The 12,633-nt window shown below is 43.9% G+C and overlaps 1 protein-coding gene across 1 annotated transcript; it reads left to right on the forward strand.

The window, feature by feature from the left end:
• The first annotated feature begins 203 nt into the window (after positions 1 to 203).
• LOC131138467 (insulin-like) lies at positions 204 to 764 on the forward strand. Its single transcript, XM_078787642.1, has 2 exons — positions 204 to 393; positions 467 to 764. The coding sequence occupies exons 1-2, from the start codon at positions 213 to 215 to the stop codon at positions 634 to 636; spliced, it is 351 nt and encodes a 116-aa protein (XP_078643768.1). The 5' UTR covers positions 204 to 212; the 3' UTR covers positions 637 to 764.
• The last annotated feature ends 11,869 nt before the right edge of the window (positions 765 to 12,633 follow it).

The following is a 12,633-nucleotide window of genomic DNA, read 5'->3' on the forward strand; positions in this document are numbered from 1 at the left end:
GGTATTAATGGACGGAAGACCGCTGACTTGACGCCGACCAGTTCTCAGCAGATCAACCACTGCTGCTACTGCTGCTGCTTGTCTATCTTCTCCTAATACCCTTTAGGTAAGACAATTTGGTTGTTCAGATTTATAGACTTCTCTAGTTTTGTCTTGTTTCAGAGATTGTTTAACTTCTTGTCATACTTATTTGTGCGTAGCTCTTACCCATCATGGCAGCACTGTGGCTCCATTCTGCCTCAGTCTTGGTTTTATTAGTAATGTCCTGGCCGTGCTCCAGAGCTCTTTCTTCACAACACCTATGTGGCCCTCACCTGGTGGAAGCTCTTAATATGGTCTGTGGGGACAGAGGCTTTTTCACCAGTTCCAGAAGGGACCTCAACTCCGTGCTACGTAAGAGTGTTGGATACTTACGTATTAGCATTTTCAAACATGTGCAAATAATTGATCCATCTTGTCCCATCAGGTCTCTTACCGTCAAAGACTGAGGGAGCGACCTTAACAGGCGACATGAACGACATTGTGGGATACGCCTTCAACAAGCATATGGATATGATGGTGAAGCGCAACGGCATCGTAGAACAGTGCTGTCACCAGCCGTGCAGCATGATTGTCCTGGATAAATATTGCAACTAGAACTACTTTCCTCTGTGACTCGGTGATTAGCCTTGCTTGCTCTAGCTTAGCATAGCAAACCTTTCTGTAATTTCTCCAGGAGACTGACAATACAGTCGATCTCTGTAAAGCAAATTGTTGAAATGAATACCGACACATATATTTTCCTAAAAAATAAAGTTTTGTGAATTGATTCTTTTACGTTGTCTATGCCTGGATATTTTTTTTTGTCTTTGCTAGTGTTTCATTTGTAGTCCCACGTGATTCCGCAGGTTCATGGATGGTTAGGAAAAATGTGCAATAGAATTCTCGTCAAAGTTTTTAATTCAAGTTGAGGCAGTTCACACTTTTTGTGTTAGGTTTGTTTTTACACAGCCAGAATATCAACAAAAAGAACTGAGTCAACTTAACTTGAGTTAACAGAGCCTATTTGAGTGAGCTTTGACCCCAACAGCTTTCCCCACAATGTTTTACTTAAATACTTGAAATGAAAAATTCACATTTTTTATGGATTTTTTCCATTGATATTGTGTCGGCCTGATACCGTTCCTGTATTCCGTTCACATGTCTCATTTGTAACCTGGAGCATTCCACCAATTGTTGGATGTACAATCAGCAATGAATTCTTTGCATTTCAGTTGCTGAATCCAGGCAAGGAGCCCACAGACACCCAGAGAGAGTCTCTTAGTATTCCACTTGAGTTTCCATATTGCAATTTCCTGTGTTGAGTCTTATCTAGAGCGACCTAGGTTTCACACAGCTCCCTGCTTCCCACCTGCTGCTGCTTCACCATCTCTGCTTCCATTTGCCACTTTTTTTTATTCTCTATTCTCACTTTCACACACACCACCTACCCTTTCTTGGTTGAGCAATGTCACAATTAGAATGCTAAAACCCAGCGAAGCTTTAAACTTTCACATCTGTCACCTGCTACATATTAATTTATGCATCATCCTGTTGCTCTCTATCTGCGTCTGTCTGCTTCTCCTGATAGGGTGTGGATGTCATCAAAGTCTTAGAATCGTTGCAAAGACATTTTGCAGCAGTGACGGACAATTTTCACCCCCTGAAGGTGTGTACTAAATTTTCTGAGGATACTGCAATACACCCTAAAGTAAGTGGTTTGTTTTTTTAAAGCACATTGAGCTACGTGATAAATCTGAAGTCAATCGGATTCATGGGGTTTAATAACAGTGTCAGAAAAAGAGAAATGTGTACAGCAGTCCAGGTTCTTATACAGTTTATATGTGCAATAGGATTTATTGAGGGAAACCTCCAAAAATAGATTGTTTTGTGAATGTTACTGATGTATTTATGTATAAAGCAGAGGACTTACACTGTTAGTCCCTTGATGGCTTCCTCTTCAGGTCCTGTGGCAGAGAGTAAGAGGCGGATCGAGATTCAGCCACAGAATATGAATTTGCTATCTGCAATGCAGCCAAAGATGGAGACACCGTCACCTAGCAGCCTGCCTGTCTTGGTAAAGAATACCGCTTTATGCCATTTTATTTTACAGTGCATGACTTTACTTAATAACTGATTGAAATATACAGCTAATATGACATGACAAAGACAACTCCGACATTATTAATGACATTCTTATAGCTTGATGGGCTGACTGTTTTTAAATAAGGCATACATATGTCATACAAAAGTTCATTGGCTCCTATCAAAATGAATTATAACTTGTCACACCACACCACAGCCTGACAAATGGTGATGGATGATGCCCTTCTGCCTCGTGACCTTCACTCTCACTTTGTCTTAGGCTAAGTGCCACTTTGGAAATTAGGAAAAAACTAACTTCAGATGTTTGATGGCTCGGTTGTATGCATGTAGACCTCAGGATTCTTATGATTTGCTTTTTCTTTGGATTTCTTTGGGGTGGATTCCAAAAGAAGAACTAGTCTGAATAAAAGGTATCAAAACAAGAAGATGGTGACAAAGTTTTATTTTATTTTATTTTATTTTATTTTATTTTATTTTATTTTATTTTATTTTATTTTATTTTATTTTATTTTATTTTATTTTATTTTATTTTATTTTATTTTATTTTATTTTATTTTATTTTATTTTATTTTTTAACAAATATATCAGAGTGAGTAAAACCCATGCTTTCTGTTGCCAAATTTCATACAAATAAAGCAAAGCAAAGCCACAGAGGAAATGCATTTCTTTTCATAGGTATAACATTTTTTTTTGTTTAGGAAATTGAAAAAAGGGCACGGAATAAGAGCTCCTCCACGAGGCTCGTCTCCAAAAAGAGAGAGTGTGGGAGGTTATTCAGAGCAGCCAAAACACAAAACAACCCACGTATGCTCGCGCACACTAATAAAGACACACAGTAACAACCTGGTGGTGCAGCATTCATGCTAATGTGAAAACTCTGACTTTAAAAAAATAAAACAACAGCAAATCTAGAATTACAGAATAATGTCAAAACACACATCATCACTGTTGGACAAACACTGATTTGGTGACATGAATAAAACATCGGACATATCCTCATATGTCATGCTTTGCGTCACAGCCAGTGTGGAGCCACAGGCGTGCCTTCACTATGCGTCTATGTTTATTCCACATATGCCAAGCCTGTGGCAATACGGCGCCCCAATGTGTCGCGTGTCATGATAAGACTGCACAGTGAACACACATTCGGTCTCGCTAGTGATGAGCGCCAGCGCACGCCGTCGACACCACAAAGTCATCCATTTCCTGGAGCATGTCACGTACATGTCTGTTGTAGAAATGCCACAAGCAATATATTTTTAAAAAATGCCAGAGGCCTTCATGCGCCCTTTTGTATCTTTATCTCAGCGCAGGGAATAAACATGCTGGCCCATGTGATCATTTAGAGTGGGAGAAATAGCACCTCTTTTACATTTAACCACGCTCACTCATGAAAATGTCTTCTCAAAGCTCATGTTCGATTCCATGTTAATGAAGTATTTTTTTTAGTCAGTATATCATTAGTTAGATTTGCTCTTTGCATATTAAAATGTAACCTTTTAATCATCACACACACTCATTTTGGATGTGTTGTTATCTTTTCCATTCCTCATCCTTCCCTCAGCATAAAAAAAGGACTTAAGTAAATGCAAAATATGTAATAATGCCATAAATAATAGTTAGCCTTTTTTCATTCCTTTTCTTAAAGTACAGGTAAATTATTTCATCCAGATAAGTTGTAGACTTTTATATTTTCCTTGTGCTGGTTTATTTCTTCACATTGTTTTCCTGCAGGCAAAAGTACAGAAAGTTGTTTTTCATGATGAAAAATACTGCCAAAAAAACATTTCACAGAGAGGAAAAAAAAATGACATAAGGTTATCTTGTTCATAGCTCAGTGGGGTGTAAAAGTGTTGAAAATTAAACTGTAATTAGCATCTGTTTGGGACTGTGTTCTCTGTAAGGTCATAAAGCGAGACATCTATGAAAAACGTCCCTTCAGGACTCAAACATAATTAAAACCGACTCCGGTAGCTCAGGCGCTAAAAAGTTATCAGCACATTAATAGCACTAATAGGCTATGTTTACCAACGTTTGGTATAGATCAGGGGTGGGCAAACTTTTTGACTCGCGGGCCGCATTGATATGACAAAATTTACGGGGGGGCAGACGATATATTTTACACGTAACAGTCCACCTGGTATTATTGTATCTGTAAAATTGTCATGCAATCTGCTATTATTATTTATTATTTTATATTTATATTTTAATATTTTAAAAATAATAAAATATTATAATAATTACAATAAAATTAAAATAATAATTATTATATTATTATGTAAAATATACAAATATAACAATAATATTATATATAATTAATATAATAATTAGCATTAATATAATAATTATAATAATCATAATAGTTCTAATAATAATTATAATAATCTAATAATAATAATAATAATTATTATTATTATTATTATTATTATGTGCTTGTGTCCCTTTTTTCAGGAGCACTTTGTAAACAACAGACCATGTCAAAAAACGAAATTGATAAAACCATCAAAAGGTTGGCTCAGGCCATGATGCCAGGTTGTATGTTGAGTTTAAATGAAATACTTTGGAAAGATTGGGCGGGCCGTATTCAAACACTTGGCGGGCCGGATGTGGCCCCCGGGCCGTAGTTTGCCCACCCCTGGTATAGATGGTGCTTCTCTGACTGTTCTATGATGAAAACTAGAAGTCACTTTCTACTGTGTAGATAAAAAAACAGGTTCCATTCTTCTGGGAAAACAGCTTACAACATTTTAGCTTTCTGAACCGCATGAATAACGATTACCAAACAACAGTTGTGCATGTGAAAAAGTCACTTCCACGTATGCCCTATTGATGACTAATCAATAGAGAAGAGTCTCTGCAATATTGACCAGTTGTCACCTACCACGCTCTATGTTTTTGTGTAAACGTCACACAATTCTGATGCAACTGATGTGCTAGCATCACCAGCATGTAACATCGATTGTTGGTTCTCACGTATGGTTAGAGGTAAATACTGATTGTTGTTTACTTTGCCGCCAGACTAAATCTTGAATCTTGGATTCAGGAGGAGCAATGTGGTTTTCATCCTTTTCGTGGAACTGTGGGCCAGGCTCTACACTCTTGGAGTGTTCTTGATGGTGTCCATGCAGGTCTACATGGGTTTTGTGGAGTTGGTGAAGGCATTTGACCGTGTTCCTCTAAGAATTTTGTGAATAGAACTCTGGAAGTATAGAGTATCAAACGTTCCTTGTATGTCCGGTGTCAGAGTTTTGGTTTCCGTCAATAAGTCTAAACCGATTCTGGTAAGGGTTGGACTCCACCAGGGATGGCCCTTTGTCACCGATTCTATTCATTACTTTCATAGACAGAATTTCGCCCTGGTTCTGGTTTGGAGTTCCGGTTTGGTGACCATCAACTCTCACTGGATCGGTTCCAAGTTCCAAGTTTTGGTCCAGGATGAGATCCTGCCCCAAATTGAGGAGTTTAAGTACCTCTGGGTTTTGTTCACAAGTGAGGGAAAGATGGACCGCAAGATCGACAGGTGAATTGGAGAGACCTTTGCAGTGATGCAGACTCGGTTCTGTTTTCTCCGTAGGGTGGTTGGGCTCTCTCCTAGAGATAAGGTCACTAGCACTGTCACCCGGGAGAGACTCGGAGTACAACCGCTGCTCCTTGGCATTGACAGGAGCCAGATAACGTAGCCTGGGCATCTGGTCAGAATGCCTCCTGGACGCCTCCCTGGGGAAGTGTTCAGGGCATGTCCGACCGGTAGAAGGCTTTGGGAAAGACTAAGTCTTTCAACTTACTTTGGGAACACCTCGGGAACAACCCCGAGATCCACCTCGGGAGCTTGATTACCTGAACCATCAGCATTTCAAAGTTCAGACAGGCTAAAGATTGAAAGAACACGACACTTTTCTTGACCGTTTTTGAGCCCAAGCTCTGAGTGAATAAGGCAGCCAGTAAGGAAGACGGTCCTCAAGGAACCACATTAATAGAGATGGAGCACATCATTGAGCGTCCACCAATGTGTTGTTTTCTTTCATTTTAGAAACAATACACGGTGGAGAAAATAGGCAATTCAGGGATGGAAATACATTGTAACGATAATGGACTGTTAGTCCAAGCAAGCAAACACAAACTACTCAGTTTTGCAGAAAAGCAATAGACTGCGGTGGGGATTGCAAAAAACCTTCTCATTCATGTGATCTGCATGTAAATTTCATAACTGTTTATAGTCTAATGTTTCCCAGTACAGCTTTTCTCAAAAATTACTCTTTTATGTCCACTTTCACTCATCACAGGCTTCGTTGGGCTTAGGCAATGAAATGTTTATTAATTCTTTCTCTTGGTCTTCCAGTTTATTTTCAGAAGTTAAATAGCAAGATTAAAAATACACTGTACTGAATACATTAAAATAAGTTCCTGTCAAAAAATACAGTGGAATCTTTAAATTCAACAAGTGGTATTGCCAACAACAGTCTTTTGTTACTTTGAGATGTCAATGCAACAAATCATTTTGGCTGAGGCGTAACACATTCGGGGGTTAACTGTACATTTTTTTGTGATTGTGGTGGAATTTTGCAAGAACAATAACAACGTTATTGGTTTCTGTATTTTGCAGTCTATGTTCAGAAGATCTTCAGTGTACTTAATGAGAATTCGGTTCAGAAAAGTCTTTTGGTTGTGATATTTCCAGCTAAAACATATGCATTGAAGATATAAAAGTTCACTTTAACTCAAAATTTGACCAAGGTAGGAATAATTTGGGGCCCAAAAATCCAGGATTATTTATTTACGTGTATCTACAAACTGTGAGCCCTAAAGTATATTGACCTGACAGAAATATAAGTCATCAATGTCGCCATCATGCAGGCCTTTTGCTATTTCCCTATGACAGTTTTTCACACCAATTTCATCGCCCATTGTTTTCCTGGCACAAGAAAATGGAAATGTGACAGGAATTGCACACATCTTTTCTCAGTTTCCACATAACCACAGATGTCACCGATGCCATGTTGGCTGGTGTGTGTTACCTGGCGAGGCGCTTTGTGTCATTTGGACCCAGTAAATCCATTGAGAGCCATATGTCTTGATCAGGGGGAGGCTGAGCTGCAAAGACCTCGACCTGTGGTCAAACACTGGGTCCCAAATGGCACACCATATGGGGAGGCAATGGAACTGTGGCTTTTGGAAAGAAAAAAAATTGCAAAGTCGGCCCAATAATTTGTCTTTTAAAGAACAACAATCTTAGAAGAGGATAGGAAGTAGAAACACAAAAGTATGTGGAATAAGCAGATCCATACATCTCCATGTGTCACACCCTGTGTGGGTTCCCAAGTGACAGTTTGGGTTTGAGTTACCTTCTTGGACTTTGGTTTCCGTTTTGAACTCTTTTTGTATTGGACTTCCTCTTTTGCCCCGTCTGCCTTAGTTGCCATGGTCACCCACACCTGTCCCTAATTTGTACTCTATTTAGTTCAGGTGTGCGCTTCTCCCTTCGTGGGATCATTGTTGGTTTGTCCGTCAGCAAGTCGAGTTGTGTTTTCGCTGCTGCTGCAATTATTGCATTAAATAAATATAATTTACCTGCATTTGGTCCTGCTCTCTGCATCCTGGGGTCGCACTGCAACAAAGACATGCTGCGTCGTGACAGAATGATCCCACCAAAAGATGACGACCTCGCGGAGAATGCTTTCTGGACATGGCAGCTTGTCAAAGCCATGGAAGACGAGGATATGGCGAGACCGCCATGGGAACTAGAGAACACGGTGCGCGGGCCGGACGACACGCTCGTCTCAATGGCGTGGTTTTGTCCCGGACCCACCGGCAACACTCCAGACCGTCCGCGACGCCGACGCAAGCCGCGGCGCCGGAAGAAGCCCTGCTCGTCCTCTCCACGCCGAGCTAAGGTACCCCCGCCCTCCTACTCTGCTGGTTTCGACGAACTCGACGGAGATCTCGAGTTCGACGAGTGGACCCGGCATTTTTTCAAGGAGTTGGAGCAGGCGTGTGCGAGGTACACGCCGAAGGAGCTGGAGACCATGGTATGGGGGCCGGACTACACGCTAGTGCCGATGGCTTCACACGGTGCACACCCTCCGACGCGATGGCGTCGCCAAGAGGTGTGGCCGCCCTCTTCCGCCTCGCCATGTCATGCCACGGCACAGCTCAACCCTCTTGCTGTTGCCGAGTCACAGCCCGTCATGCATTCCCCGACAGCTTCCGTGCCAAGTAGCGAGGCGCCCCAGATTCCTCCAGTGCCCAAGCCACGGAGCCCCAGGGGTTTTCAAGACCCGGCTCCCATGCCAAGCTGTGTGGCCTCTCGGATTCCTCCAGTGCCTAAGCCACGCAGCCCCAGGGGTTTCCAAGACCCGGCTCCCGTGCCAAGCTGCGTGGCCTCTCAGATTCCTCCAGTTCCCAAGCCACGCAGCTCCTGGGGTTTCCAAGACCTGGCTCCCGTGCCAAGCTGCGTGGCCTCTCAGATTCCTCCAGTGCCCAAGCCACGCAGCCCCAGGTGTTTCCAAGACCCGGCTCCCGTGCCAAGCTGCGTGGCCTCTCAGATTCCTCCAGTGCCTAAGCCACGCAGCCCCAGGGGTTTCCAAGACCCGGCTCCCGTGCCAAGCTGCGTGGCCTCTCAGATTCCTCCAGTTCCCAAGCCACGCAGCCCCTGGGGTTTCCAAGACCCGGCTCCCGTGCCAAGCTGCGTGGCCTCTCAGATTCCTCCAGTCCCCAAGCCACGCAGCTTTAAGGTTCCTCAAACCCCGGCTCTCGTGCCAAGCTGCGTGACTCCACAGATTCCTCCAGTCCCTAAGCCACGCAGCCCCAGGTGTTCTCAAGACCCGGCTCCCGCGCCAAGCTGCGTGGCGTCTCAGTTTCCGCCTGTGCCCAAGCCGCGCAGCCCCTGGGGTTCCCAAGACCCGGCTCCCGTGCCAAGCTGCGTGGCGTCCCGGATCCCGCCCTTGCCCAAGCCGCGCAGCTTCAAGCCCAAGGAAGTGGCTGCGGCTGGGACTGTTGACCTGGAGGAGCCAGTGACCCTCCTCCAAGCCTCCCTCCTCCCTTCCCTGGTTTCGGCTCCCTTTGATGACGACGTCTGGGATCCGCCTTCGAGAGGGGGGGCTAGTACCATCTGCTGGGCTATGGTGGAAGCACAGCCCAGCCCGCCGATGGAAGGGGAGGATGGCGCCACCTGCTGGGGGAGTGAGGAGGCACAGCCCACTCCACCTGCAGGACGAGCAGCAGGGCTTGCTGGAGCAGATGGACAGGCTCTGGCATGGACGACGCCTGCTGCTTCGCCGTCTCTGCGTCAGGGCCGGACGCCTGCTGCTTCGCCGTCTCTGCGTCAGGGCCGGACGCCTGCTGCTTCGCCGTCTCTGCATCAGGGCCGGACGCCTGCTGCTTCGCCGTCTCCGCGTCAGGGCCGGACGCCTGCTTCTTCGCCGTCTCCGCGTCAGGGCCGGACGCCAGCTTCTTCGCTGTCTCCGCGTCAGGGCCGGACGCCAGCTTCTTTGCCGTCTCCGCGTCAGGGCCGGACGCCAGCTTCTTTGCCGTCTCCGCGTCAGGGCCGGACGCCTGCTTCTTCGCCGTCTCCGCATCAGGGCCGGACGCCTGCTTCTTCGCCGTCTCCGTGTCAGGGCCGGACGCCTGCTTCTTCGCCGTCTCCGCGTCAGGGCCGGACGCCGCCTACCTCTAGACTCTCTGCCGGGGCCCAGGTTCTGCACCCAGGGCGCCCCCCTGAGGATGCCTACCTCGCGCTTGGTCGAGGGCGCCCCACGGAGGGTCTTTACCGACCCAACCATTCCCTCCATCATGTGGAGGGGTCTTGCTGGCTCCGCCGGGCCTGCCGCCCCGGCCGGCCCCCAGAAGGGTCCCGTCGGCAACCCACCTCCGGTCCCTCCACCACCCATCCCTCTTTGACTGAACTGTTTTGGACGTCTGGGATCCGTCCTTGAGGGGGGTGTACTGTCACGCCCTGTGTGGGTTCCCAAGTGACAGTTTGGGTTTGAGTTACCTTCTTGGACTTTGGTTTCCGTTTTGAACTCTTTTTGTATTGGACTTCCTCTTTTGCCCCGTCTGCCTTAGTTGCCATGGTCAACCACACCTGTCCCTAATTTGTACTCTATTTAGTTCAGGTGTGCGCTTCTCCCTTCGTGGGATCATTGTTGGTTTGTCCGTCAGCAAGTCGAGTTGTGTTTTCGCTGCTGCTGCAATTATTGCATTAAATAAATATAATTTACCTGCATTTGGTCCTGCTCTCTGCATCCTGGGGTCGCACCGCAACAAAGACATGCCGCGTCGTGACACCATGTATCTGGTGTGTGTGTGACAGGAAGAAAAGCTCTGGGATAGAAGTTATTTGGTGCCCAAATACAAGCTGCAGATCTTTTCCAGGCAATATTATATTCAGCGCAGTACAGAAACAAAACATAAGCTAAAATAGGCCATATTTCTGTTGACTTCAGTTGAACTGGTGTCCACACAAGAAAATGAAGTGTCCCATTCAGATCATTTAGAAGTGGTAGCACACTGTGCTGCTGTAATAGACTGCATAATCAAGATACCTGCTCTGATTCTAATAGCTTTGCTCTATTGTGGAAATAGATAGGCCCCCGTCCCAATTTGATCCCTCATACGTGTTCACATGTGCGTGTGTATGTGAATCTGAATGGGAAGAATGGCTTTTCCCCTAGATTGGTGCTCCATTCAGACTGTACGGCTTTTGGTAGAGGTAATAAATCTTTGGCTTTATTACTTGTATTATTGCCATTTACAGAGCATGAACTCCTTGCTAGGCAGGTTTCTTTGTGGACCACACACACAAGATTACCAAGTCATGCATATGAATAAATCCAAGACAAGGTTAAAGGTGGTTAAAAGTGATTGAGCCTACAAAATCCTGGCTTTTTGCCTTCTAGCAAGCAACATGCATCGGAGGTGCATCAGGTTTCCTCTCCTTTATTGTTTCATTTTTATCAGTGTGACAAAACATAAGAGCCCCATGTCAGAGTCGATCCCTGACAGAGTCTCTTTTCTTTCCTCAGAGGAGGAGAGCTACACACTGCCATCGTTTACGTATGAGAAGACCTGTCAGCCACTTATTTTTTTTTCTTACCATTGACCGACACCCACATCTTTTTTCCCTTTCACATCTGCAAGCAAGACTGTTTCATCCATATGCATCCCTCTCTCAAGGCAATCAAATATGACACTCCTGTGGGTCTCCTGTGCAACAGTGTGTGGGTTAAGCTGCTTCGTGTGGGAAAAGTAGAATAAATAGAACTTGTCGATGAACCCTTAGAGACTATCACTCCTGGCTACCAAATCTAACTGCATTTTTAGCAAGTCATATTTTTTTCCAGAGTAAACACATGCAGATGTTTATGTGACTCAATTCATTAGAGAATCGTAGCATTACTGATCTACCATACCCGAGACCTGTAGGTGGCAGTATTTGATACACTTGAAGCTTTTTTTCATCACAGCTCCATCTGCTGGATCAGTTGGTCACAAGGTATGAAGAATGAGAATGTTTTAGTACATTCTCATAGTGTCTCATAAAATGACCTGCAAAAGCTGTATCAGCTTTTAATTCATCTCTTAATCTGAATTGAAGTCCTGAATCAAATAATTGCGATGCACCTGTACATGGATTTGCACCAAAATGAGGGACTATAATGTAGTTTGCATCATGGATTAATAACAATTTTTAGCGTAGGTATAATCAGGTTTTGTTAGTGGTTTTTTCCCCCATCTATTTGTTTTTTTGTATTTTTTAAATGATAAAATAGTAAAAAAAAAACACCATTTACAGATAGTAGAGATTTTGAGAGATTTGCTGATGACATGTGTGACGAACAGTTTGAACTCGGAAGTTTTGGGCAATTTTGGTTGAATTTTACAACTGTATGGTCCTTTCTTAGTCAACAAAAAATTATAAACAAATGTAGCATATTTTCTATTTTCATTTTTCTATTTGTGCCCTGTGATTGGCTGGCGACCAGTCCAGGGTGTACCCCGCCTCTTGTCCAAAGACTGCTGGGATAAGCTCCAGCATGCCCACAATCCTTGTGAAGATAAGCGGTATAGAAAATGAATATCTTGAAAGCTCAAAAAAAATTAGTTTTCATTGGACAGTGAAAAACAAAATAAAAGTTTTTTTTTTTTTAAAGAAGAAAATTTAAAAAAAATGAATTTGGAGGAACATTCTTTTCATTGGCACATGACAATCTTTTGGAAACAAAACTGTATTTTTGTTTTATGTATCACAAAATGTGAATTAATGTCTAAGAGTGATGATATCTCAGAAAAAATGCATTTGTTTTTGTTTTTTTCAGATAAAATGATAAAACCGTTCGGAAAAAAAAGTCAGTCTTCTCCTCAGTCGGACACAGTTGAAATTTCTCACATATCTTAATATGCAACACTCACTGTAAAATTTGATACACACGTGTCTGCAAAGTCCGTCATCGAACTAAACATGTTTGCAGGAACCTGAGCATATCTGCCAGGCTATAGTGAGTTAACAATTGA

The sequence above is a fragment of the Doryrhamphus excisus genome, linkage group LG21, assembly GCF_037039965.1.
Source record: "Doryrhamphus excisus strain RoL-2023G ecotype Guam linkage group LG21, RoL_Dexc_Guam_v1.1, whole genome shotgun sequence".
Taxonomy (NCBI): domain Eukaryota; kingdom Metazoa; phylum Chordata; class Actinopteri; order Syngnathiformes; family Syngnathidae; genus Doryrhamphus; species Doryrhamphus excisus.

Excerpts from the sequence above, each read along its gene's own strand:
- LOC131138467 (XM_078787642.1), top strand. The coding sequence starts at position 213 with ATGGCAGCACTGTGGCTCCATTCTGCCTCAGTCTTGGTTTTATTAGTA. Across the intron at positions 394-466 it reads GGACCTCAACTCCGTGCTAC|GTCTCTTACCGTCAAAGACT; the intron begins GTAAGAGTGTTG and ends TTGTCCCATCAG.